The 21,675-nt window shown below is 49.2% G+C and overlaps 1 protein-coding gene across 1 annotated transcript in view; it reads left to right on the top strand.

Annotated features, from left to right (window-relative positions):
• DNAH2 (dynein axonemal heavy chain 2) overlaps window positions 1-21,675 on the top strand; it is a gene marked incomplete at both ends in the record, with an annotated part of 87,984 nt that overhangs the window by 30,354 nt on the left and 35,955 nt on the right. The window contains 24 exons of the mRNA XM_079725443.1: window positions 108-255; window positions 978-1,170; window positions 2,534-2,734; window positions 2,830-2,986; window positions 3,351-3,525; window positions 3,929-4,092; window positions 5,954-6,115; window positions 6,216-6,319; window positions 7,341-7,497; window positions 7,649-7,731; window positions 7,822-8,002; window positions 8,610-8,748; window positions 11,646-11,863; window positions 12,079-12,180; window positions 12,511-12,636; window positions 13,114-13,224; window positions 13,534-13,722; window positions 14,167-14,270; window positions 14,371-14,560; window positions 15,092-15,272; window positions 16,010-16,137; window positions 16,465-16,617; window positions 16,898-17,023; window positions 21,433-21,651. Of these exons, the coding sequence (XP_079581569.1) occupies window positions 108-255; window positions 978-1,170; window positions 2,534-2,734; window positions 2,830-2,986; window positions 3,351-3,525; window positions 3,929-4,092; window positions 5,954-6,115; window positions 6,216-6,319; window positions 7,341-7,497; window positions 7,649-7,731; window positions 7,822-8,002; window positions 8,610-8,748; window positions 11,646-11,863; window positions 12,079-12,180; window positions 12,511-12,636; window positions 13,114-13,224; window positions 13,534-13,722; window positions 14,167-14,270; window positions 14,371-14,560; window positions 15,092-15,272; window positions 16,010-16,137; window positions 16,465-16,617; window positions 16,898-17,023; window positions 21,433-21,651 (3,711 nt within the window). The remainder of the gene's footprint in view (window positions 1-107; window positions 256-977; window positions 1,171-2,533; window positions 2,735-2,829; window positions 2,987-3,350; window positions 3,526-3,928; window positions 4,093-5,953; window positions 6,116-6,215; window positions 6,320-7,340; window positions 7,498-7,648; window positions 7,732-7,821; window positions 8,003-8,609; window positions 8,749-11,645; window positions 11,864-12,078; window positions 12,181-12,510; window positions 12,637-13,113; window positions 13,225-13,533; window positions 13,723-14,166; window positions 14,271-14,370; window positions 14,561-15,091; window positions 15,273-16,009; window positions 16,138-16,464; window positions 16,618-16,897; window positions 17,024-21,432; window positions 21,652-21,675) is intronic.

Here is a 21,675-nt window from a genome sequence, read left to right as displayed (position 1 = left end):
CTTTCTCCTACAGCCTCCAGGCCTGGTTCTGCGGTGTCCAGCCTTCCCAGTCCTGAGCTTGTGTCCTCCCGGGCCTGTGCTAAGCCCTCTCCACTGTGCTCCCACAGGTCGAGTTCTCACCCACTCTGCAGACCTTGGCAAGTGTGGTCAGTGACATTGGCAACCACCTCTTCTCCACCATCTCTGTCTTCTGCCACCTCCCTGAAATTCTCATCAAGTGCAAGTTTCTTCGTGAGCCCATCTACACAATCGTGGGTGAGTGGGCAGTGGGAGGGCACCAGGTGCAGGGGTAGCAAAAGCTTAGGGCCTGGCAGAGCCAGGAGGAGAGACCAGGGCTGTTTCCAGATGTACTGGGCCAGTCATCTCCATGACTGGTGGAAAACCCAGGTCAAAGGGCTGGATTGGGGAAGGGAGAAGGGCCACAGAGTGGGGTCAAAACTAGGTGACTGGGGCTTCCCTGGCGGCGCAGTGGTTGAGAGTCTGCCTGCCGATGCAGGGGACCTGGGTTCGTGCCCCGGTCCGGGAAGATCCCACGTGCCACGGAGCGTCTGGGTCCGTGAGCCATGGCCGCTGAGCCTGCGCGTCCGGAGCCTGTGCTCCGCAATGGGAGAGGTCACAGCAGTGAGAGGCCCGCGTACCACAAAAACAAAAACAAACAAACAAACAAACAAAAAAAACTAGGTGACTGATGCTCAAGGGGTTTGGGGTTTGGGGTTGGGAGACCAGGAAGGACTTGTTTGGGACTGGGGCTGGGCTATAAGAGCCCTAGACACCAACAGGTGAGACATCTGAATCCTACAGAGGAGAGTCATTCTTTTACTTTCGGCCTCCTCCTTCATTTTCTAATGCTCGTGTTTGAGCTGTATTTCTTTGGGAAGGTGCTGTTGGAGGGGAGGTTCTGGGGCAGTGGCCAGGGGCTGGGCTGCAGCTTGGGCTGGGGTGGAAGTTAGTGAGAAGCATTTTGCTGGGTCTTGAAGAGCGGGACAAGGACATCAAGAAGATCCAGGCCCAGATCAGCAGCAGCATGACCAACAACGCAGCCCTGCTACAGAACTACCTCAAGACCTGGGACATGTACCGGGAGATCTGGGAGATCAACAAGGACTCTTTCATTCGTCGATACCAGCGCCTCAACCCGCCGGTCTCTTCTTTTGACGCCGACATTGCTCGGTAAGGAGCAAAGGTGGCTGTGAGGGTCTGTCTTGAAGAGGCGGAGCAGTGCAGGAGGAGGTCTGACCTGGAGGCTGGGGGAGGGGCAGGAAACTAGAGGACGAGCACCGGACCTAGGGCACTGGACCTTTGTTTCTCAAGGGGATAGCGATCCGATAAGAGCTGGGCAAGATTTAGGGAAAAAGCTGCTTTGGTGCGGAGTACCTCAGGGTCCTGCTGGGAAAGGAGAGATGCTAGGGATCTGAAAGGTGAGAGACGTGAACACTTTCATTTTAAGAACGCAGATGGGAGTTAAATGGAAGAGGATTCTTAAATTCTGATATGAACTCCCGTCTCTTTGTCCTCTAGTCATTCATTCATTCATTCATTCATTTGTTCAAAAACCACCATTGTTATGACGGGTTGTGAGGAATTAAAAACAAAGAAATGAACAAGTTTTTTCCTCCCAAGGGCTCTAGCGCAGTAGGGAAGATAAGAATATTGCTGAAACAGCAGTGGCTGTGGCATCTTGAGGACAGTTGAAATCCCAGCTCCACCACTTACTAGTCATGTCATCTTAGGTCGGTTATTCACAGTCTCTGGGCCTCAGTTTCCTGTGAAATAGGTGTTATACTACCGACCTCATAAGGTTGTGAGGCTGTTAAGTATATGTAGAAGCACTGTGTGAACTCTGAAGCGCTAATGTGCTGATGTGCTCAGTGTTCTTATACAAGCTTCCATGTGATCAGCGCTGTGAGTCAGGTATGCAAGATGCGGGGCAGTTCGATGAAAGGAGAGAGAATTTTCAGCCGGGGGCATCGGGGGAAGGAGGACGTGGATGAAGGGAGTGACTCTGGGGCTTTTCAGGATGGGTAGGACATCAGCAGGCAGAGATGGGCAGCGGGAGGGCATTCCAGGCAGAGACAACAGCACGAAGATGGGACCACGTGAGCATGTTCGCCAAATCGTGAGTATCCAGAAAGGAAGTCAGCAGAGGGGTATATGTACAGCAGCCAACTTAATCCTCTCCCCAGCCTCGCAGGGTGGGTTCTGGTACCATCACCAGGTTACAGATGAGAAGACTGAGGTTCAGAGCAGTTAAATAACCCGCCTGGCGGCACAGAACTAGTGAGCAGCTCAGTGTGAACTCCACCCGGATCTCTGAGCCTCTAAAGCCTTGAATGCAAACCGAGGAGTCTGAAAGCAGCGGTTGGGAAAATGACACAATCACAGCCGTCTGCTGGGGGACGGGTTGAAGCGGGAGACACCTGGGAGCAGAAGAATGCTTGAGCGCTGCTGGCTGGGAGGAAAATATCACCCAGGTAGGGCATCTGGCACGTCTGCCAAGAAAAAGACGTCCTAGCGGGGACGTGGGCCTTTTCAGCTACACAGAGGTGGCTAATAACGTGCAGAAGGAGGAGACGGTCCTCAACATCCAGTTTGTGCTGCTGGACTGCTCGCACCTCCAGTTCTCGCTGGTGCAGCACTGCAGTGAGTGGCAGAACAAGTTCACGGCCCTGCTCAAGGAGATGGCGGCCAGGCGCCTCCTGGAGCTGCACACCTACCTGCAGGAGAACGCGGAGAAGTACGGCGGGCGGACGTGGGCTCGGGCCGCGCAGGGGGGAGGGTAGGCCCTGCCTTCGCGCCCCCCCGCCCACGCTCCCTTCGCCCACGCTGCAGAATCAGCCACCCTCCCCAGACGCTGGAGGAACTGGGGGTCAGTTTGCACCTCATGGAGACCCTGCAGCACGACATGCCCAACTTGGAGACCCAGATCCCTCCCATACACGAGCAATTCACCATCCTCGAGAAGTATGAGGTGCCAGTTCAGGACAGCGTGAGTTCCTAAGGCGCACGGCCCACCCACCCAAGCCCGGCCCATTCCAGCCCCAGGTTGCCGGGGACGCTGACGCCCCACGTCGGAGACCCTCGGCTGTCAGGAGGGAGAGCAGAGAAGTGAGCGGGGGAAGAAGGCCCAAGGCCTCAAAGCCTCTGAGAGCCAAAGCTAACTCGAATGATCTTTCGGGTCACCCTGAGGATCTCTTTCAGGCCCAGCAACTGCTTGTTTTCTTTGAGCCTCATTGCATGTGGAACTTGGGCACACATGCTGGTCCAGAGGATCGGAAAAGAGTTCTTCGAAGTGTTGGTGGGACGGGCAGAGCTCCTGCTCATGGGTCACCTCCACTCTGTGATGTCCCCAGGTGCTGGAGATGCTGGACAGTCTCAGCGGGCAGTGGGTCGCCTTCCAGCAAGCTGTGCTGGACAGTGAACAAATGCTGAAGAGGCACAAGGAGAAGTTCAAGACAGGCCTCATTCACTCAGCTGACGATTTCAAGAAGAAAGCACACAATCTTCTGGAAGAATTTGAATTCAAAGGTACCCTTCTCGCAACCTCTCCCATGGCTTTCCCTTTGTCTTGACCCAGTCTTTCAAAGCCTAGGTCCTGGGGGAGGTGCAGACAAGGCTGAGCATGGGAAAGAGCCTGGCGCGTCTGTTGGTGACACTCCTGTTGTCGCTGAGCCTTGGCTGGAAGGCAGCAGCCCAGCTCATAGCCTCTCCAGTTTTCTTACACTGACTTTTCATGTCCCACCCATTTCTGACTCTCGAGCCACAGTTAGTAGTTTCAATGCATTCTTTCAATGCGTTCCCTCTTGTTTTCCTTCTCTTGTGGGAGGAGAGAAGTGAGATTTACCCACAAAGAGGTAGGCAAGCCACGGTGGCCTTTCAGGGGACCTTGGCCTTGAGTGGGAATCTGAACTTCACCTTGGACTCCCCACAGGCCCCTTCACCAGCAATGTGGGGCACCAGGCGGCCCTGGAGCAGATAGCCCACGTACGGGCCATGCTGAACGCCATGCGGGAGGAAGAAAACAATCTCCGTGACAACCTGGGCATCTTCAAGATCGAGCAGCCAGCCTCCAAGGACCTGCAGAACCTGGAGAAGGTGGTGTGCCGAGCAAGGCCCTCGTGGTGACCAAGGGTAGGGGGCAGGAGGCAGGAGAGTGGGTCCCAACCTGCCTGGGAAAACAACCGGGGCCAGGAAGATGGGTACACGAGGAGCTTTTTTTTAAAAATGGGGGGAAAACTCAGGTAACAAAGGACCCATTTTAAAGTGAACGGTTCAGTGGCGTTTAGCACATTGTTGTGTAACCATTACCTCTAATTCTAAAACATTTTCATTACCCCCAAGAGAAACCCTATACCCATTAGCAGTAACCCCCCATTCCCTCTCCCCCCAGCCCCTGTCGACCACTAATCTATTTTCTACTTACAGTTGACCCTTGAACAACAATGGGTTTGAATTGAGCAGGTCCGCTTATACGCGGATGTTTTTCAATAGTAAATACTACAATACTACACAATCTGTGGTTGAATCCATGGATGGGGAACCATGGATATGGATGAACTGTGGATGTGGAGGGCAGACTATAAGTTATACACAGGTTCCCTTGACTGCGTAGAGTGTTGGTGTCCCTAACCCCTCTGGTTTTTAATGGTCAACTGAACATGGGTTTTGCCTATTCTGGACATTCTGTGTAAAGGAAAGCATGCAATATGTGACTTTTTGTGTCTGGCTTCTTTCATTTAGTGTAGTATTTTCAAGGATCATCCATGTTGTAGCATGTGTCAGTACCTCATTTCTTTCTATGGGTGAATAATATTTCATTGTATGGATTTTGTTTATCCATTAACCTGTCAATGGACATTTGGGTTGTTTCCACTTTTTAGCTACTGTTAAGTGGTGCTGCTGTGACTATGCGCGTACTTGTATTTGTTTGAGTTCCCGATCCCAATTCTTGTGGGTATGTACGTAGGAGTGGAATTGCTGGATCATATGGTAACTCTATGTTTAAGGTTTTGAGGAACCTCCAAGCTGTTTTCCACAGCAGCTGCAGCATTTTACTCTCCCACTAGCAGTGTACGAGGGTCCCTACTTCTCCACATCCTTGCCAGCATGCCCCCCTTTACTTTTGGTTCTAGCCATCCTAGTGGGTATGAAGTATCTCACTGTGGTTTTGACTTGCATGTCCCTACTGACTAATGACGTTGAGGATCTTTTTCTTTTTTTAATATTATTTATTTACTTATTTATTTTGGCCACATTGGGTCTTCATTGCTGCACGCGGGCTTTCTCTAGTTATGACAGGCAGGGACTACTCTTCGTTGCGGTGTGAGGGCTTCTCATTGCGGTGGCTTCTCTTGTTGCGAGCACAGTCTCTAGGTGCACGGGCTTCAGTAGTTGCAGCACGTGGGCTCAGTAGTTGCGGCACACGGGCTTAGTTGCTCCGCGGCATGTGGAATCTTCCCGGACCAGGACTCGAACCCGTGTCCCCTGCACTGGTAGACGGATTCCTAAACACTGCGCCACCAGGGAAGTCCGAGGATCTTTTCATGTGCTTGTTCCCTGAGGCGCTCTTTTTTTTGTTTTGTTTTGTTTTGTGTTGAGGTACGTGGGCCTCTCACTGTTGTAGCCTCTCCCGTTGCGGAGCACAGGCTCCAGAAGCACAGGCTCAGCAGCCATGGCTCACAGGCCCTAGCCGCTCCGTGGCAATGTGGGATCTTCCCAGACCGAAGCACGAACCCGTGTCCCCTGCATCGGCAGGCGGACTCTCAACCACTGCCCTGAGGCGCTCTTAAGGCAAGAGAGTGGAGGGAAAAAAAATGTGAACTGAGGAGGCAGCTGTATGTTGCCAGGAGGGAAAAACTTCTCAGAATGAGAGGAGGAGAGGCCCTGCGTGTTTGCCAGGGAGGAGGAGGGCGAGAGTCACATCACTCAATGCACCTGTCTGCTCTTGGCCACGAAGGAGTTGGACGTGCTGCAGCAAGTCTGGGAGATCACCCGAGACTGGGAGGAAAACTGGAACCAGTGGAAGACCGGCCGGTTCCTAACCCTGCAGACGGAGGCCATGGAGACCATGGCCCACGGGCTGTTTCGCCGCCTCACCAGACTGGCCAAAGAGTACAAGGTGCGTGGGGAGAGGGTGGGGGGCCGCAGGCAGGCCGCCTGAGGAAGGGGCCATGTGGGAAAGATGATCACGTCTTCTGACACCTCTCGCTTTTGCTCAGGACCGAAACTGGGAGATTATTGAAACCACTCGCTCAAAAATAGAGCAGTTCAAGAGGACCATGCCTCTCATCTCGGACCTGCGAAACCCCGCCCTTCGAGAGCGGTGAGGCTGCCCCTCGGCTCCTGAGGGTCACCCCCTGGCCTGGCCGTCACCTGGTTCTCCCGGTTGTCCCCTCCATGGCGTTCCTAGCTCTCTCTGCCCCTCTGTTCACCAACACACGCCTTGAAGAAGGCTTCCCAAGAGCCCACCGCCGTCCTCTGTCTGTCACGTCGTCCGGTTCTCCAGCCTTCTAGGCTCTTTCCCTTCCGTCTGCCCTCGATGTATGTCGTCTGTCAGAGCTAAGCTTTACGACTTCTGTCCTACAGACACTTGCATGTTGTAGCCCAAAGCCTAACTTTTGTCCTTTAGGAGTTTTGCTTTTGTGCCTTGTTTAAGAGGACCCCGTCTACCCCAGAGTTGTAGACACACTCTCTCCATACTTTCTTCTCATACTTTATAATTTTGCTTTTCAAGTTTACCTCTTTTAGTGCATCTGGAATTTATCACATGATAGAAGAGGGCTTTGAAACCATTGAGGCTAGAATAAACTATTTTATAAATGGTGTTTTAATAATTATCTATCTATTCATTTAGGAGTAAGTAATTTTACTTCTTTGGTATTGCCTCCAGCATAATGTTTTTGGCAATGCTTCACTAATAAGTACTATGCAGTTAAGTATCACCTAACCGCTTTTTTTGCTTAAGTTATTTACCCTCTCTAAGCCTCAGTTTCTGCATGTGTAAATGGAATAACATGTATAGAGTGGTCCTCACTTATAGAGTGGCCATGAAAATGAAATGGTTCACGTAAAGCAGCTGGCCCAGGACATCATCTATAGTGAACCTGCACCCATCCGTCCTAACTCCCTCTCCAGAGAGTCAGCACCTCAATCTCTGTATTCCCCACAGTGCCTCAGGTTGTATTTTAGAGGCTATTTAGTAAATATCTGTTGAATCGTGAATTAATAAATACACGGAATCATAATATCCCAATGGGAGAAAGCCATTGGGGAGTGATGCTGATACTTTCCAGTAGGCTCTGGTGTTCCAGCGTCCTGATCTGACCTTTTGTCCCTGGCTGCAGGCACTGGGATCAGGTCAGGGATGAGGTCCAACGGGAGTTTGATCAGGAATCTGAAAGCTTCACCTTGGAGCAGATTGTGGAGCTTGGGATGGATCAGCATGTGGAGAAAATTGGGGAGATCTCTGCCTCAGCAACCAGAGCGCTGGCTCTAGAGTTGGTACGACAGAGTCCTTTCCCATGGTCCCTCATTTCCTAAGCTTCCTGAAACAAAGGCTTCCAGCTTTTCATCATCTGATGGCCTCTCCCCGTTCCTAATACCCTTGGGGACTTAATACCTGATTGATCTGTTCCCCAATTTCTTTCCGCAGGCATTACAAAACATTGCCAAGACCTGGGATGTGATTCAGCTAGACATAGTCCCCTACAAGGATAAGGGCCATCACCGACTCAGGTAGACAGGGCTGTGTGACCTGGGCTGCAGAGTGGGGACCGAGGCTTGGCAGATGGGGCTGGACTATGATTTTGATACCTTCCACCGCAGAGGTACAGAAGAAGTATTTCAGGCGCTGGAAGATAACCAAGTGGCTCTGTCTACCATGAAGGCATCTCCTTTCCTCAAGGCCTTTGAGAAGGATGTAGACCACTGGGAACGCTGCCTCTCCCTCATTTTGGAAGTTGTTGAGACGGTGCTCACAGTGCAGCGTCAGTGGATGTACCTAGAGGTCAGGATTCACTGCCTGAGCTCTCCCTACCTGCTGTTTTTTTGTTTGCTTTTTTTTCGGTACGCGGGCCTCTCACTGTTGTGGCCTCTCCCGTTGCGGAGCACAGGCTCCGGATGCGCAGGCCCAGCGGCCATGGCTCACAGGCCCAGCCGCTCCACGGCATGTGGGATCCTCCCGGACTGGGGCACAAACCCGTGTCCCCTGCATCGGCAGGCGGACTCTCAACCACCGCGCAACCAGGGAAGCCCCTACCTGCTGTTTTGACTCCGTTATTTGTATAGGACCTAGATAGTTGCCCTGTTATCGGCCCCGTTTTCCCACCTCTAAAGCCATTCTTCACCTGGGACCTAGGCATCTGACTCTTGGTTATTACCTCTCATCTTCAGCCCCCTCCTTGAAAAGCCTGTGTTCTTTTTCCATTTTTCTTCTCGGACCCACATACCTGGCCTCCCAATCCCAAGTTTCCTTCTAGAACTTGAGCATCTTGCCCTTTGGTTCTGATGCTCTTTATCTTCTCCTCAACTGTCATTCCTGGTCTGAGAGCAGGGAGCAGAGTGTGGAGAGTGTGTGAGAAACAGCCTCTCATGCCAGTTGTTTGGCCCTTCAGAATATCTTCCTAGGAGAGGACATCCGCAAGCAGCTGCCCAACGAATCAGGCTTATTTGACCAAGTCAACGGCAACTGGAAAGACATCATGGACCGGATGAACAAGGACCCCAGTGCTCTCCGGAGCACCCATTATCCAGGTCTGAGCCCTGACGTAACCTCAGCTGGTGCTATATGTATGTGAAGTCATGGCCACATTCTTCATTTACTGAAAGATTGACCATTGCACCTGGCTGTGCTACCATCACCACCACCTCTTCTAAGTATTAAATAGTAGTTCCGTAAATTAAACTCAACACATATTTGAGCAGAGTACAATATAGTGGTTAAGAGGATGGGATATGGAATCAGACAGACCTGAGTTCAAAATCTGACTCATGCCTTACCGATTGTGTGCTCTCAGGCAGCTTGCTTCCTCTGTACTGCAGTTTCCTCACCTGTAGTGTGTGTGGGGTTAATGATAGCTATTTCTCAGGGTCTTTGTAAGGATAATAGAGGAGTATGTAGCACTCAGTACAGTGTCTGGCATAAAGTTAGTGCTCAATTATTAGTACTGTGCCTCAAGAAACACTGATCGAGGAATCACTCTTCTTCTCTAGCTGGTTCATTCGATGAGATGATGCAGGTAAATGAGATAATGCAAATAAAGCACTTGTCACATTAAATGGCACAGAGAAAACCTTTGGTTACTATGAGCTATTGTTATTACCTTGACTTTAATTGGTTTATCAGATTAGCTAGTCTTTAATGTAGACATTTTGGTAGGCATGGGGATTGGGTAAGGGGATGGGGAAGAGATGTACACATAGTGACGTCTGGTTGATTGTGCTCGATTGGGGTAAAGAATGAGGAAGTCATGTTTGGCGATGGGTACCTACAGTGCATGTCCTGAGAAGAGTTTTGGCATGGGGTACGGAAGACCTCTTTGTTTTGCCAAGGGCCAATCTAACAATTCTTCATTTTCCCAAGAACCTTAAGTATACACATCAAAAAAATTATTATTCAATTACTCTGGTAAAATATAAGTATTAGGATGTGCAAAATTGAATGACAACATGAATTTTTTAGAAATAATATTTGAGATAATTGACATAATTACATTTTAGAACAATTTATAAGCAGAGCCATCTCTTCGCTGAACACACAGAACAAAGCTGTGTTGTCCACTGCTACTGGGTCTCCCTGTGGTCTCCAGGGGCTACTCAGGTGGTCGCTCAAAGGTTCTAACAGCCTGTAGGCTTTGTACTTGAAGGCCTGAGGGTCACCTCAGAGTTCAGACTCTGTGACATCCATGCTTTCTTCAGAAAGCTAGAAACTTGGAAGACCAGGAGATAAGCTAATCAAAATCTAATGCTGGGAGAAAACTAACATTATCAAGAACCTACAAATGTGAACACATTTTATTTTATATCTCGAATTCTTCTTTGAGGTGGATCTTATTACCATTTTACAAAGAGGTAAAAGATCCCTGAGGTTAATTGACATGCTAATTAAGTGAAAGAGCCGCAGTTTGGATGGCCATCGTCTGCCTCCCAATCTAGTGCTCTTTTTTTTGAATTTTTTAAATTTTTTTATTAGTTTCTGCTTTATAACAAAGTGAATCAGTCATACATATACATCTGTTCCCACATCCCTTCCCTCATGCATCTCCCTCCCTCCCACCCTCCCCATCCCACCCCTCCAGGCGGTCACAAAGCACCGAGCTGATCTCCCTGTGCTCTGCGGCTGCTTCCCACTATCTATCTACCTTACGTTTGGTAGTGTATATATGTCCATGCCTCTCTTTCGTTTTGTCACAGCTTACCCTTCCCCCTCCCCATATCCTCAAGTCCATTCTCAAGTAGGTAGTGCTCTTTTTGTTTGTTTGTTTGTTTGGCCACGCTGCACAGCTTGTGGGATCTTAGTTCCCCAACCAGGGATCGGAACCGCGCCCCCTGCAGTGGAAGCTCGTAGTCCCAACCGCTGGACCGCCAGGGAATTCTCTCTAGTGCTCTTTTTGCTCTGTCATGAGGGACACTGGCAACCCCAGTGACTGCAAACCCCTTTCATTGTGTGCGTGTGATATGTATTTAAATCTAATGTTTTTTTTTTCAATTTATTTATTTTTGGCTGCATTGGGTCTTCATTGCTGCACACGAGCTTTCTCTAGTTGTGGTGAACAGGGGCTACTCTTTGTTGCAGTATGTGGGCTTCTCATTGCGGTGGCTTCTCTTTCTGTGGAGCACCGGCTCTAGGGGGCGCAGGCTTCAGTAGCTGTGGCACATGGGCTCAGTAGTTGTGGCTCACGGGCTCTAGAGTGCAGGCTCAGCAGTTGTGGCGCACGGGCTTAGCTGCTCCACGGCATGTGGGGTCTTCCTGGACCAGGGCTCAAACCCTTGTGCCCTGCATTGGCAGGCGGATTCCTAACCGCTGCACCAGCAGGGAAGTCCCAAATCTAATGTTTTAACTTGTTGAATTGTTTATGTGCAGAACAAGCTCTAATTTTCAGAAGCTCTTGGGATGATCGGCAGAGCCCCACTTCTTTGGTGGGAAAGGACTGATGGGAGATGTAGTTATATTAATGGAATTGTATAATTAATACGTAATGTATAATGCGTACAATAGTGTATAATGAATACTTAATAATGAATTAATGAAGAGGATGGGAAAAGAGTGACTGGGGACACTGCATCTGCTTCCAAAAACCATATGGCAGTCTTTGCCCCAACACTCAAGAGCTGGCAAAGTGGTGGGCTTCCCTGGTGGCACAGTGGTTGAGAGTCCGCCTGCTGATGCAGGGGACATGGGTTCGTGCCCCGGTCTGGGAGGGTCCCACATGCCGCAGAGCGGCTGGACCCTTGAGCCATGGCTGCTGGGCCTGCACGTCCAGAGCCTGTGCTCCGCAGTGGGAGAGGCCACAACAGTGAGAGGCCCGCGTACCGCAAAAAAAATAATAAATAAATAAGAGCTGGCAAAGTGGATATAGTTGGAGGCTCCAGATCTACTCAGGGCAATGGTAAAAGGGCCACCAAATATCATTCACTGTTCTCTTCTCCAGGCCTCCTGGACACATTGATAGAAATGAACACAATCCTGGAAGACATCCAGAAGTCTCTGGATATATATTTAGAGACCAAGCGCCATATTTTCCCCCGCTTCTACTTCTTGTCCAATGATGACCTCCTGGAGATTCTGGGCCAGTCCCGCAACCCAGAGGCTGTGCAGCCACACCTCAAAAAATGCTTTGACAACATCAAATTGCTGAGAATGCAGAAGGTCAGTAGAGGTGGCCATGATGCGAAGGAGGACAGGGGAGGGATGGTGACGTCAAGGTGTTCAAGGCCTCGGAGGGGACCGTGCCCTCCCAGCAGGAGGGGGATATAATGATTCTGGGTATCTGGGACAGAACTTTCTAGAATTGGTAATATAGAGGGGAGGGGGGAGGAGCAGACATTACCCTCCAAGGGCTCAAGAGCTTCCTGTTTCTGCAGGTCGGGGGACCCAGCAGCAAATGGGAAGCGGTGGGAATGTTCTCGGGCGACGGCGAGTATGTCGACTTCCTCCACTCGGTACTTCTGGAAGGGCCTGTGGAGGTGAGCTGCAACGAGGGCCTAAGAAGCAAGCTGACTCTTCTAAGTTTGCTTGGCTCTGTGAGGAGAGGGCATCTCTGTGAGGGGATATTTGTCACTTTTTGCCCTCCCACCTGGCATTCCTAAAACTCTTAACCTCTACCCTGCACCTGAAAGTCGCACAGTCTGTCCCCTAGCCTCCATTTCCCTCAGGGACGCAGGCCGGCCGCTTCCCAGCTCCTGCTCTTCTCTTGGGCCCCAAAGCCCCAGAGTCCTGTTTCCAAAGCACCTTCACTCTGGGGACTCCTGATTCTGGCCCTGAGGGTGAGCCACCCTGTTCTCACCTCCCCCCAGTCCTGGCTTGGCGATGTGGAGCGGACCATGAGGGTGACCCTCCGGGACCTTCTCCGGAACTGCCGCCTGGCCCTCAAGAAGTTTCTTAACAAGAGGGACAAGTGGGTGAAGGAGTGGGCTGGCCAGGTGAGCTGGGGTCAATGGAAATGAGGGAACAAGGAGGACTGAGCCGAAAGGAAGCAGCCAATGTAAAGACAGGATCTTCTTCTTTTTTTCTTTTAAATATTTATTTATTTATTTGTTTGGCTGCATTGGGTCTTAGTTGCTGCATGTGGGATCTAGTTTCCTGACCAGGGACCGAACCCAGGCCCCCTGCATTGGGAGCGCAGAGCCTTAGCCACTGGACCACCAGGGAAGTCCCTAAGGACAGAATCTTGAGTCGCACAAAAGGCAGGTTTCCTGCTCCCTGTTCTGGGCTGTGGCCCCGGAAGCCTGCACCGCGGACCCTTAGCTCCTGACTTGGGCACGTGCCCATCCTTCAGAGCAGTTTAGGCGTAGTGAGAGGAGTAGCAGCTGGTCCCAGAAGAAGCTGGGTTTTGGGAGCCGGGCTGTGTGTGTGGCCAGGGACAGGGTTTTGGAATAGAGCCTCTACATGTGCCCCAGGTGGTGATCACTGCCAGTCAGATCCAGTGGACGGCTGATGTCACCAAGTGCCTGCTGACAGCTAAGGAGCGGGGAGACAAGAAAATCCTCAAGGTCATGAAGAAGAAGCAGGTGGGGAGCCCTGCCAGGACGGGAGAGGCCTGGAGTTAGAGCTGGAGGAAGGGGGCAATACATTGGGTCAGAATTAGCGATGAGCTGGCGGGAAAGGGTCCGAACGAGGGTGCGTTATGGGAGGCGTCCAGCAAGAAGAGGTTGGGTGGGTCAGAAGTACGTCTCCCTGTGCTGATGTTGGGGGCCAGGAGCTGCAGTGGGGGTGGGGTCAGCATTGCAGATGGATGCGGAATGATGCTGGGACGAGGCGTGATTAGGGTTTGGTGGCATTGCTCGGGCCACCTTCTTCTCTGGCACCTCGTTCCGCAGGTGTCAATACTGAATAAGTACTCGGAAGCCATCAGGGGGAACCTGACCAAGATCATGCGCCTTAAAATTGTGGCTCTGGTGACGATAGAAGTCCACAGCCGGGACGTGTTGGAGAAGCTTTATAAGAGTGGCCTCATGGATGTCAGCTCCTTCGACTGGCTCAGCCAACTGCGCTTCTACTGGGAGAAGGTGCCGAAGGGCCAGCTTCCCACTCCCGTACCCTAAACCCGATCCTAATGCTTTAACTAAATTCATGTTCTCTAAATACAGTAGTATCCCAACCCAACCCTTAGTCTATCACAGCACCCTAATCCAGCTCGTAACTCTCTCTCGAATCTGCTAAGTAAGGAGTGGCAAGTGGCACTTTTCCAGGGAGTGCCCACTCTGGGTGTCACTTGATCAGGACTCAGAAAGACTCCAAGCAGCTGCTGCAATAGTTTGGGCTGGACACGTGCAGCGTGACCCCCAGTTTCCATCTTGGCCGTAAGCCCATCCCTCCTTCTAACTCTAAACGGAGCCCCCAGTCTTCTCCCTGCAACCCCCCTGCCGCTTCCAGTCCTCCTGTCAGCCATCGCTGCAACTCTCTGTCTTCCTCCAAGCCCGCCCCTCTCTTACTCTGCCCTGTTTCCCTAGGATCTCAACGACTGTGTGATCCGCCAGACCAACACACAGTTCCAGTATGGTTATGAGTACTTGGGTAACTCTGGCCGGCTTGTCATCACCCCGCTGACAGACAGGTCTGCCGTGGGGAGGCAAACAAGGGGCTTGGGGTAGGGGCAGCAAATGCCGAGCTAAGGCTTCCAGGAGTCCGGCTTGAGTCCTGTCCTCCATCCCCAGGTGTTACATGACACTGACCACGGCCCTGCACCTGCATCGAGGTGGATCCCCCAAAGGTCCCACAGGCACAGGGAAGACCGAGACCGTCAAGGACCTGGGCAAGGCTCTCGGCATATATGTCATCGTGGTCAACTGCTCTGAGGGCCTGGACTATAAGTCCATGGGCCGGATGTACTCAGGCCTGGCCCAGGTTAGCATCCTGCCAGCCTGGCCAGGAGGCCCCTTCAATATCTTTTAGTTCCAGAAAATCAGCTGAAACCCAGATCTGTTTCAGTGATTTGTAGCTGACGACACTGCATTGCCTCAGTTAGGTCTTACAACTGGGGAAGTCCCTGCGCCTCCCTGAGCTTCACTTTGCTTATTTGAAAAATCACAAGATTATGTAAGGATTCAATAACTCATGCACACTGGAGTCGCTCAACACCCACAAGTTCCCTACCCTGGTCACTTTCCCACCCACACCTCTCAGGCATTCCCCTAGATCCTTCCTGTCTGATGGAAAGTTCTGGCCAGAAACCACAACAGTGCTACGGGGCCCGCTCCACCACACACACACACACACACACACACACACACACACACACACACACACACACACACTCATTTTAGAGGCTGCTGCTCCTATCCAAACATTTCAGGAAGAATATGTTAGTCACAATTTTTAGTTTCTCCCAGTCTGGGGGTACCCTTCTTGCTCCCAGCGACTCCCCCCCACCCACAGATGGGCGCCTGGGGCTGCTTTGATGAGTTTAACCGCATCAACGTGGAAGTGCTATCCGTGGTGGCCCAGCAGATCCTGTCCATCCTCTCAGCCCTGGCTGCCGGCCTCACCCGCTTCTATTTTGAAGGCTTTGAAATAAATCTGGTGTGGTCCTGTGGGATCTTCATCACCATGAACCCTGGTAAGGACCTGGGAGTGGATGGGGCTCCTGGGGGGAGAACTGAGGGTTCAGGGCAAATAACTGTGCATCCCCCCACCCCCTGCCAGTGTTTTTAGCCAAGTGAAATGTGGCTAAAGACCATAAAGTGTGAGAAAAGGATAAACGTACACATTTCTGGGAGAAGGGGTGGCAATCTTACTGTTCTCCCTAAAGGGATTAATAACAGCTTGCGGGCATATATGTAGCCCTAGTCTTTTAAAGTGCTTAGCCATCTTCTTTTGTTGGACTAGCTCCCAGAGTTCTGGTCTGTCTGCCATCCCTTTCGCCGAATGGGAGAATCTCCCCCAAAGTGCAGGGCCTAGGGTCTCTCATTACTGTTGCCTGGGAACAGCTCTGGGGGAAGGAACTAGGAGAAAACAGGAAAGGGTTTCGGTACTGAAAGAATCAGATAAACAGGTGCGATTTCTATTAGCACTAACATGAGTTAATACATGGAACTTGGAGAGATGGGAACTTGACAGCTCTGTGATTTGAGTTTGAATCAGGGCCATGCAGAAGGTTAAGGAAAGGACCAGGGTAGGAAAGAAGAGCAAAGTGGTGTGGGAAGAGCCAGGGCTGAGATGAGAAAGGAAGAGGTCTCAGAGTTGGAGCTGGGGAGAGAGTTAGGGATGGAGCTGGGGATGGGGAAAATGGGACTGATTGGGAAGTAGGTCTTTGGGAAGCAGTATGGATTCTGAATAAATGGCACTGTTTTCCAGGCTATGCTGGTCGCACAGAGCTTCCTGATAATCTTAAATCCATGTTCCGTCCAGTTGCCATGGTGGTGCCCGATTCTACCCTCATTGCAGAAATCATTCTCTTTGGGGAAGGATTTGGCAACTGCAAGGTATTCTGATAATCTCGTCTCCAATACTTTATTTCCCTTCCGTGATTATTCTCTGGACCGAAGAACCCCCTGGAGGCCTCCTAATCAGTTTATCCTACAAGGAACTTACATGGCTGTCAGTAGGATATGGAGGGAGGTCTCCCCTCTAAGGCGTCACTAGTCCTTGATGGCACGATTCACAGGATCTTCTCATTAGGATGGTCCATAGAGCACTTCCCAGCTGCTCCAAGTCCCGGGACCTAGCTTCTTGGATCTGTAACTGTCCCTAGATGAAGCAGAGGGATTGGTGGGGAGATGGATTGTTTCCTCCTCTATTTTGTTCTCCAGATTCTGGCCAAGAAGGTGTACACACTTTACTCGCTGGCCGTGCAGCAGCTCTCCAGACAGGACCATTATGACTTTGGCCTACGTGCCCTCACCTCCCTCCTGCACTGTGCTGGCAAGAAGCGCCGCCTGCAGCCGGATCTGTCTGATGAAGAGGTAGATTGAGGACACGACCGTTGGACCTTAACGTCCATTGTCACTGGTCCTATGCGCCTTCACCGAAGTTTTTGAGATCCTTACTTTCTCTAGCTTAGGTTTCCCACCCTCCTGCCCCTCCCCTCAGGTGTTGCCTGCGTTCCACCTGTCCTATCGCTAAAGACTAGCTCGGATGTATCCACTGCTCTTAGCTCCTGCCTCTCAGCCAGTTGGAGAGGAAGGGCCTAATGAGTACCTCGGCCCTGGCTCCGCGAGCCTGAGTCTGTCTTTTCCCATTCAGGTTCTGCTGCTTTCGATGAGAGACATGAACATCTCCAAGCTAACTTCAGTGGACGTGCCACTCTTCAATGCCATCGTGCAAGATCTATTCCCCAGCATCGAGCTGCCGGTCATTGACTACGGCCAGGTATTTGTTCCTCAAGACTCTCCCTGACCTCATGTGTGAATGTGGGTCTGGAAACAGGACACCTGGCCTCCAGGCCTTGTTCTGCCCTTCATTAGCTGTCCATTCACTGGCTGTGACTTTGAGCAACACAGTTGGCCTCTCTTTGGGCTTCCTTATCTATAAAACCATACAGGCCTATTCAAACATTCTACTTTCTCACCTCAACTCCCTACTCCCTGACTCACCAGCTCAAGTACTTCTACTCATCAGTTCCTTGACTTCACTGAGACTGCTGATCCCCTGGCCTTTCTACTTTCTACCTGTCTCTACCTCTCTTCTCATTCAGGGAGTTTTGAGGAGGGACTGCTAGGAGCTCTTTGATATATGAGAGGAGTGGGATGGAAGAGGCCAGGGAGGAAGAGGCCAGGGAAGGAGCATTTTAGAAAGTGTAGGAATTTTCTTCTCTGGCAGTATGGTAGTTTAGAGACCCTGAATGATTCTTTCAGTTGAAACCACTAAAATGCTGGATAAAAATATAAAAATACATCTTTTAAAATGTATTGCTAAACTGGCAAGAAAGAAAGAAAGAATCCTGGGATGGGGAGGGGGAGTAAAAGCAGGGAGGCAAGTGAATGAGAAAGCTGGGTTTCTCTCAACTGAGAGAGAAGAGAGCCTGAGAACGCAGTCTCTCGAGTTGAGGCACGCGAGCTCAGTAGTTCTGGCATGTGGGCTTAGTTGCCCCATGGCATGTGGGATTTTAGTTCCCTGACCAGGGATCGAACCCACGTCCCCTGCATTGTAAGGTGGACTCTGCACCACTGGACCACCAGGGAAGTCCCCAGACTTATTTAAGAAGAGGAAATCGATACCTGATGAGAATAAAAGTTTTGAGAGATTTAGTCAACTGGCAGAGTTTGGAGTTGAGTTAAAGGTCAGTATATTAAAAACTAAGCAAACAAAAAACCAGAGCAACTATTAGCCCCTAGGGAAAACCAAAAAGTTGTGCAGGAAAGGAAAAATAATCATGTATTGAATAGTATACATTGTTATACTAATATTTAATACTGTTTACAAGAGACACATGTAAAACGTAAAGACAAAGGGTGGAGAGTCAAAGACTAGAAAAATACATCAGGTAGACACTAATCAAAAGGAAGCTGGGGTAGCAATATCAGACAACATACATCTTAAGGCAAAATGAATTACCAGAAATAGAGTCGCTTCATAATAATAAAAAGTTCAATTCACCAGGAAGATACAACAATTCTAAATTTGCATGCATCTAATAATATGGCCTCAAAATAAATAGAACAAAATTTTTCAGAATTTCAAAGAGAAATAGACAAATCTACAATCGTAGTGGCACTCTTCACATCTCTCAGTAACTGATAGGCCAAGCAGACTAAAAATCAGTTTTGTTAAAGAAGATTTGAACAACACAATCAATCTTGAGTTAATCAAGACATTGACAGCAATTGCATTCAATAACTGAAGAATAACCATTTTTTTCAAGCATACATAGAATATTTAGGTTACTTGACCATGTAAAGGTCATAAATCTGCCTCAAAAATTTCAAAGGAATTTATTCAGAACACATTTTCTGATCACAATGTTAACTCTACTGATATCAGACAAAGTAGACTTTATGGCAAGAAGAATATTAAAGATAAAGGGGCACATTTCATAATGATAAAAGGGCCAATGCTCAGAAAGATATGGCATTCTAAATTTGTATGCACTTAATAATAGAGCTAGAAAATGCATAAAACAAAATCGACAGAACTAAAAGTAGAAACAGATAAATCCACAACCCTAGTGGGAAATCTTGACATGCTTCTCTCAGAAATTGATAAAATAAGCGGATAAAAAAATCCATAAAGGGAGTTCCCTGGCAGTCCAGTGGTTAGGACTCAGTGCTTTCACTGCCGTGGCCCGGGTTCAATCCTGGTTCAGAAACTAAGATCCTACAAGTTGTGTGGTGTGGCCAAAAAAAAGAAAAAATATCCATAAAGATACGGATTTGAGGGACTTCCCTGGTGGTCCAGTGGTTAAGAATCTGCCTTCCAATGCAGGGGACATGGGTTTGATCCCTGGTCAGGGAACTAAGATCCCACATGCCACTAAGCCCGCGAGCCACGACTACTGAGCCCACGTGCCACAACTAGAGAGAAGCCCGAGCACTGCAACAAAGAGCCTGTGCCCCACAGGGAAAGTTCCCGCATGCCACAACTAAGACCCGACATGGCCAAAAATAAAATGAATAAGTAAATAAATATTTTTTAAAAGATACGGATTTGAATGCTTTTAACAGATTTGACCTGACACATGTAGAACATTATATGCATATAATTGCAGACACATATTCTTCTCAAGTACGCATGGAGCGTTTACCAAAATTGACTGTGCACTGGATTATTAAGTAGTGGTCTCATAAACTTCAAATGATTGAAAATTATACAGAGGATGATCTCTGACCACAATAGAATTAAACTAGAAATTGGTAACAAAATATAATTATCCCAAATGTATGGAAATTAGGCAATACAATTCTAAATAACTCATGGGTCAAAGAAGAAATTACAGGATTTTTTTTCTTTTTTTTTTGCGGTACGCGGGCCTCTCACTGTTGTGGCCTCTCCCGTTGCGGAGCACAGGCTCCGGACGCGCAGGCTCAGCGGCCATGGCTCATGGGCCCAGCCACTCCGCGGCATGTGGGATCCTCCTGGACCAGGGCACAAACCCGTGTCCCCTGCATCGGCAGGCGGACTCTCAACCACTGCGTCACCAGGGAAGCCCCTACAGGATATTTTAAACTGAGTAAATAGAAAATGTAACATTTTAAACTTTTGGCATGATGCTAAACACGCACACACACACAAATACACCCAAACATGCTAATACAACTAATTCTCAGACAGTGGAGGGAAGTAGTAGGGGTGAGGCCTCTTAGTGGTGTTTGAGAGATACAAGTAAAATCTTGCATTTGTTTGAACTTTCTTGGTTGCATTGGCTGTGTATTTAAAAATGTCACACTCTTCTGGGACCCACATGGGTCATGGTTCTATAAGCATTTCTTTATTTTTCATTTTTGTTTTGAAAATTTTTAATGGAGTATAGTTGATTTACAATGTTGTGTTAGTTTCAGGTGTACAGCAAAGTGACTTAGTTTTTCTTTTCTTTTTTTTTTTTTTTTTGGTTCGCGGGCCTCTCACTGTTGTGGCCTCTCCAGTTGCGGAGCACAGGCTCCAGACGCGCAGGCTCAGCGGCCGTGGCTCACAGGCCTAGCCACTCCGCGGCATGCGGGATCTTCCCAGACCAGGGCATGAACCCATGTCCCCTGCATTGGCAAGCGGACTCTCAACCACTGTGCCACAAGGGAAGCCCTAAAGTGACTTAGTTTTATATATATATATATTTTTCACATTCTTTTCTATTATAGGTTATTATAAGATATTATATATAGTTCCCTGTGCTATATAGTAGGCCCTTGTTTATTTTATATATAATAATTTGTATCTGTTAATCTCAAACTCCTAATTTATCCACGCCTTTCCCCCTTTGGTAACCATGAGTTTGTTTTCAATGTCTATGAGTCTATTTCTGTTTTGTAAATTAGTTCATTTGCATCATTTTTTTAGATTCCACATGTAAGTAATACCATGTGATATTTGTCTTTGTCTGACTTACTTAAGATGATAATCTCTAGATTCATCCATGTTGCTGCAAATGGTATTATTTCATTCTTTTTTATGGCTGAGTAATATTTCATTGTATAAATATACCACATCTTCTTTATCCATTCATCTGTTGACGAGCATTTAGGTTGCTTCCATGTCTTGGCTATTGTAAATAGTGCTGCTATGAACATTGGGGTGCATGTATCTTTTTGAATTTGAGTTTTCGTCTTTTTAACTTAGGTGATGATTTGTTTAATGTCCGGCTCCCCCACCAGACTGTGGGCTCTGCGATATGATGAACACTAATTTGTTCTCAGCACCCAGCACACTGCTTGGCACATACTTTAGAGGCTTAATAAATATTTGTTGAATGATATTAGAAAAGATGTGTAGAGCTGCGTGTCAGACATTGTGTTTTACATTGACTATCTTATCTAATACAACAGCCCTACGTGGGAAGTACCATCATTACTCCCATTTAACAGAGTAGGAAACTGAGGCTCAAAGAAGTTAACTTGCTCAGGTTCACATAGCTGAAAGCTGGGGACCCAGGCTGACTGACTCCAGAGCCCAATCTCTTAACTCTGCAATTGGCCAGCCTCCCAAGGAACAAACAACTGCCAGGGTGCAAAGGGCCCTGGTGCAATTTTTAATGGTTTGCACATTATCCTTCTGGGTATCCATGAGCTTTTGAAAGTCCTTTACAAGCTGCACCCTTTTTCTTCTGCTTCCTGTATTTTCCCTTCTCTCAGCTGCGGGAGACCATTGAGCAGGAGATTCGGGATAGGGGCCTGCAGACCATCCCATTCACGCTCACCAAGGTTATCCAGCTGTATGAAACCAAGCACTCCCGCCACTCCACCATGATCGTGGGCTGCACAGGCAGCGGCAAGACTGCCTTGTGGAGAATTCTTCAGTCCTCCTTGTCCTCCCTGTGCCGCGCCGGAGAGCCCAACTTCAACATTGTCAGAGTACGGACCTGGGACAGTGGGGCC

Source organism: Hyperoodon ampullatus, assembly GCF_949752795.1.
Source record: "Hyperoodon ampullatus genome assembly, chromosome: 19".
NCBI classification, from domain to species: Eukaryota; Metazoa; Chordata; class Mammalia; order Artiodactyla; family Ziphiidae; genus Hyperoodon; species Hyperoodon ampullatus.
The sequence above is the reverse complement of the archived record's forward strand: the minus strand, read 5'-3'. Positions and strand labels throughout refer to the sequence as shown.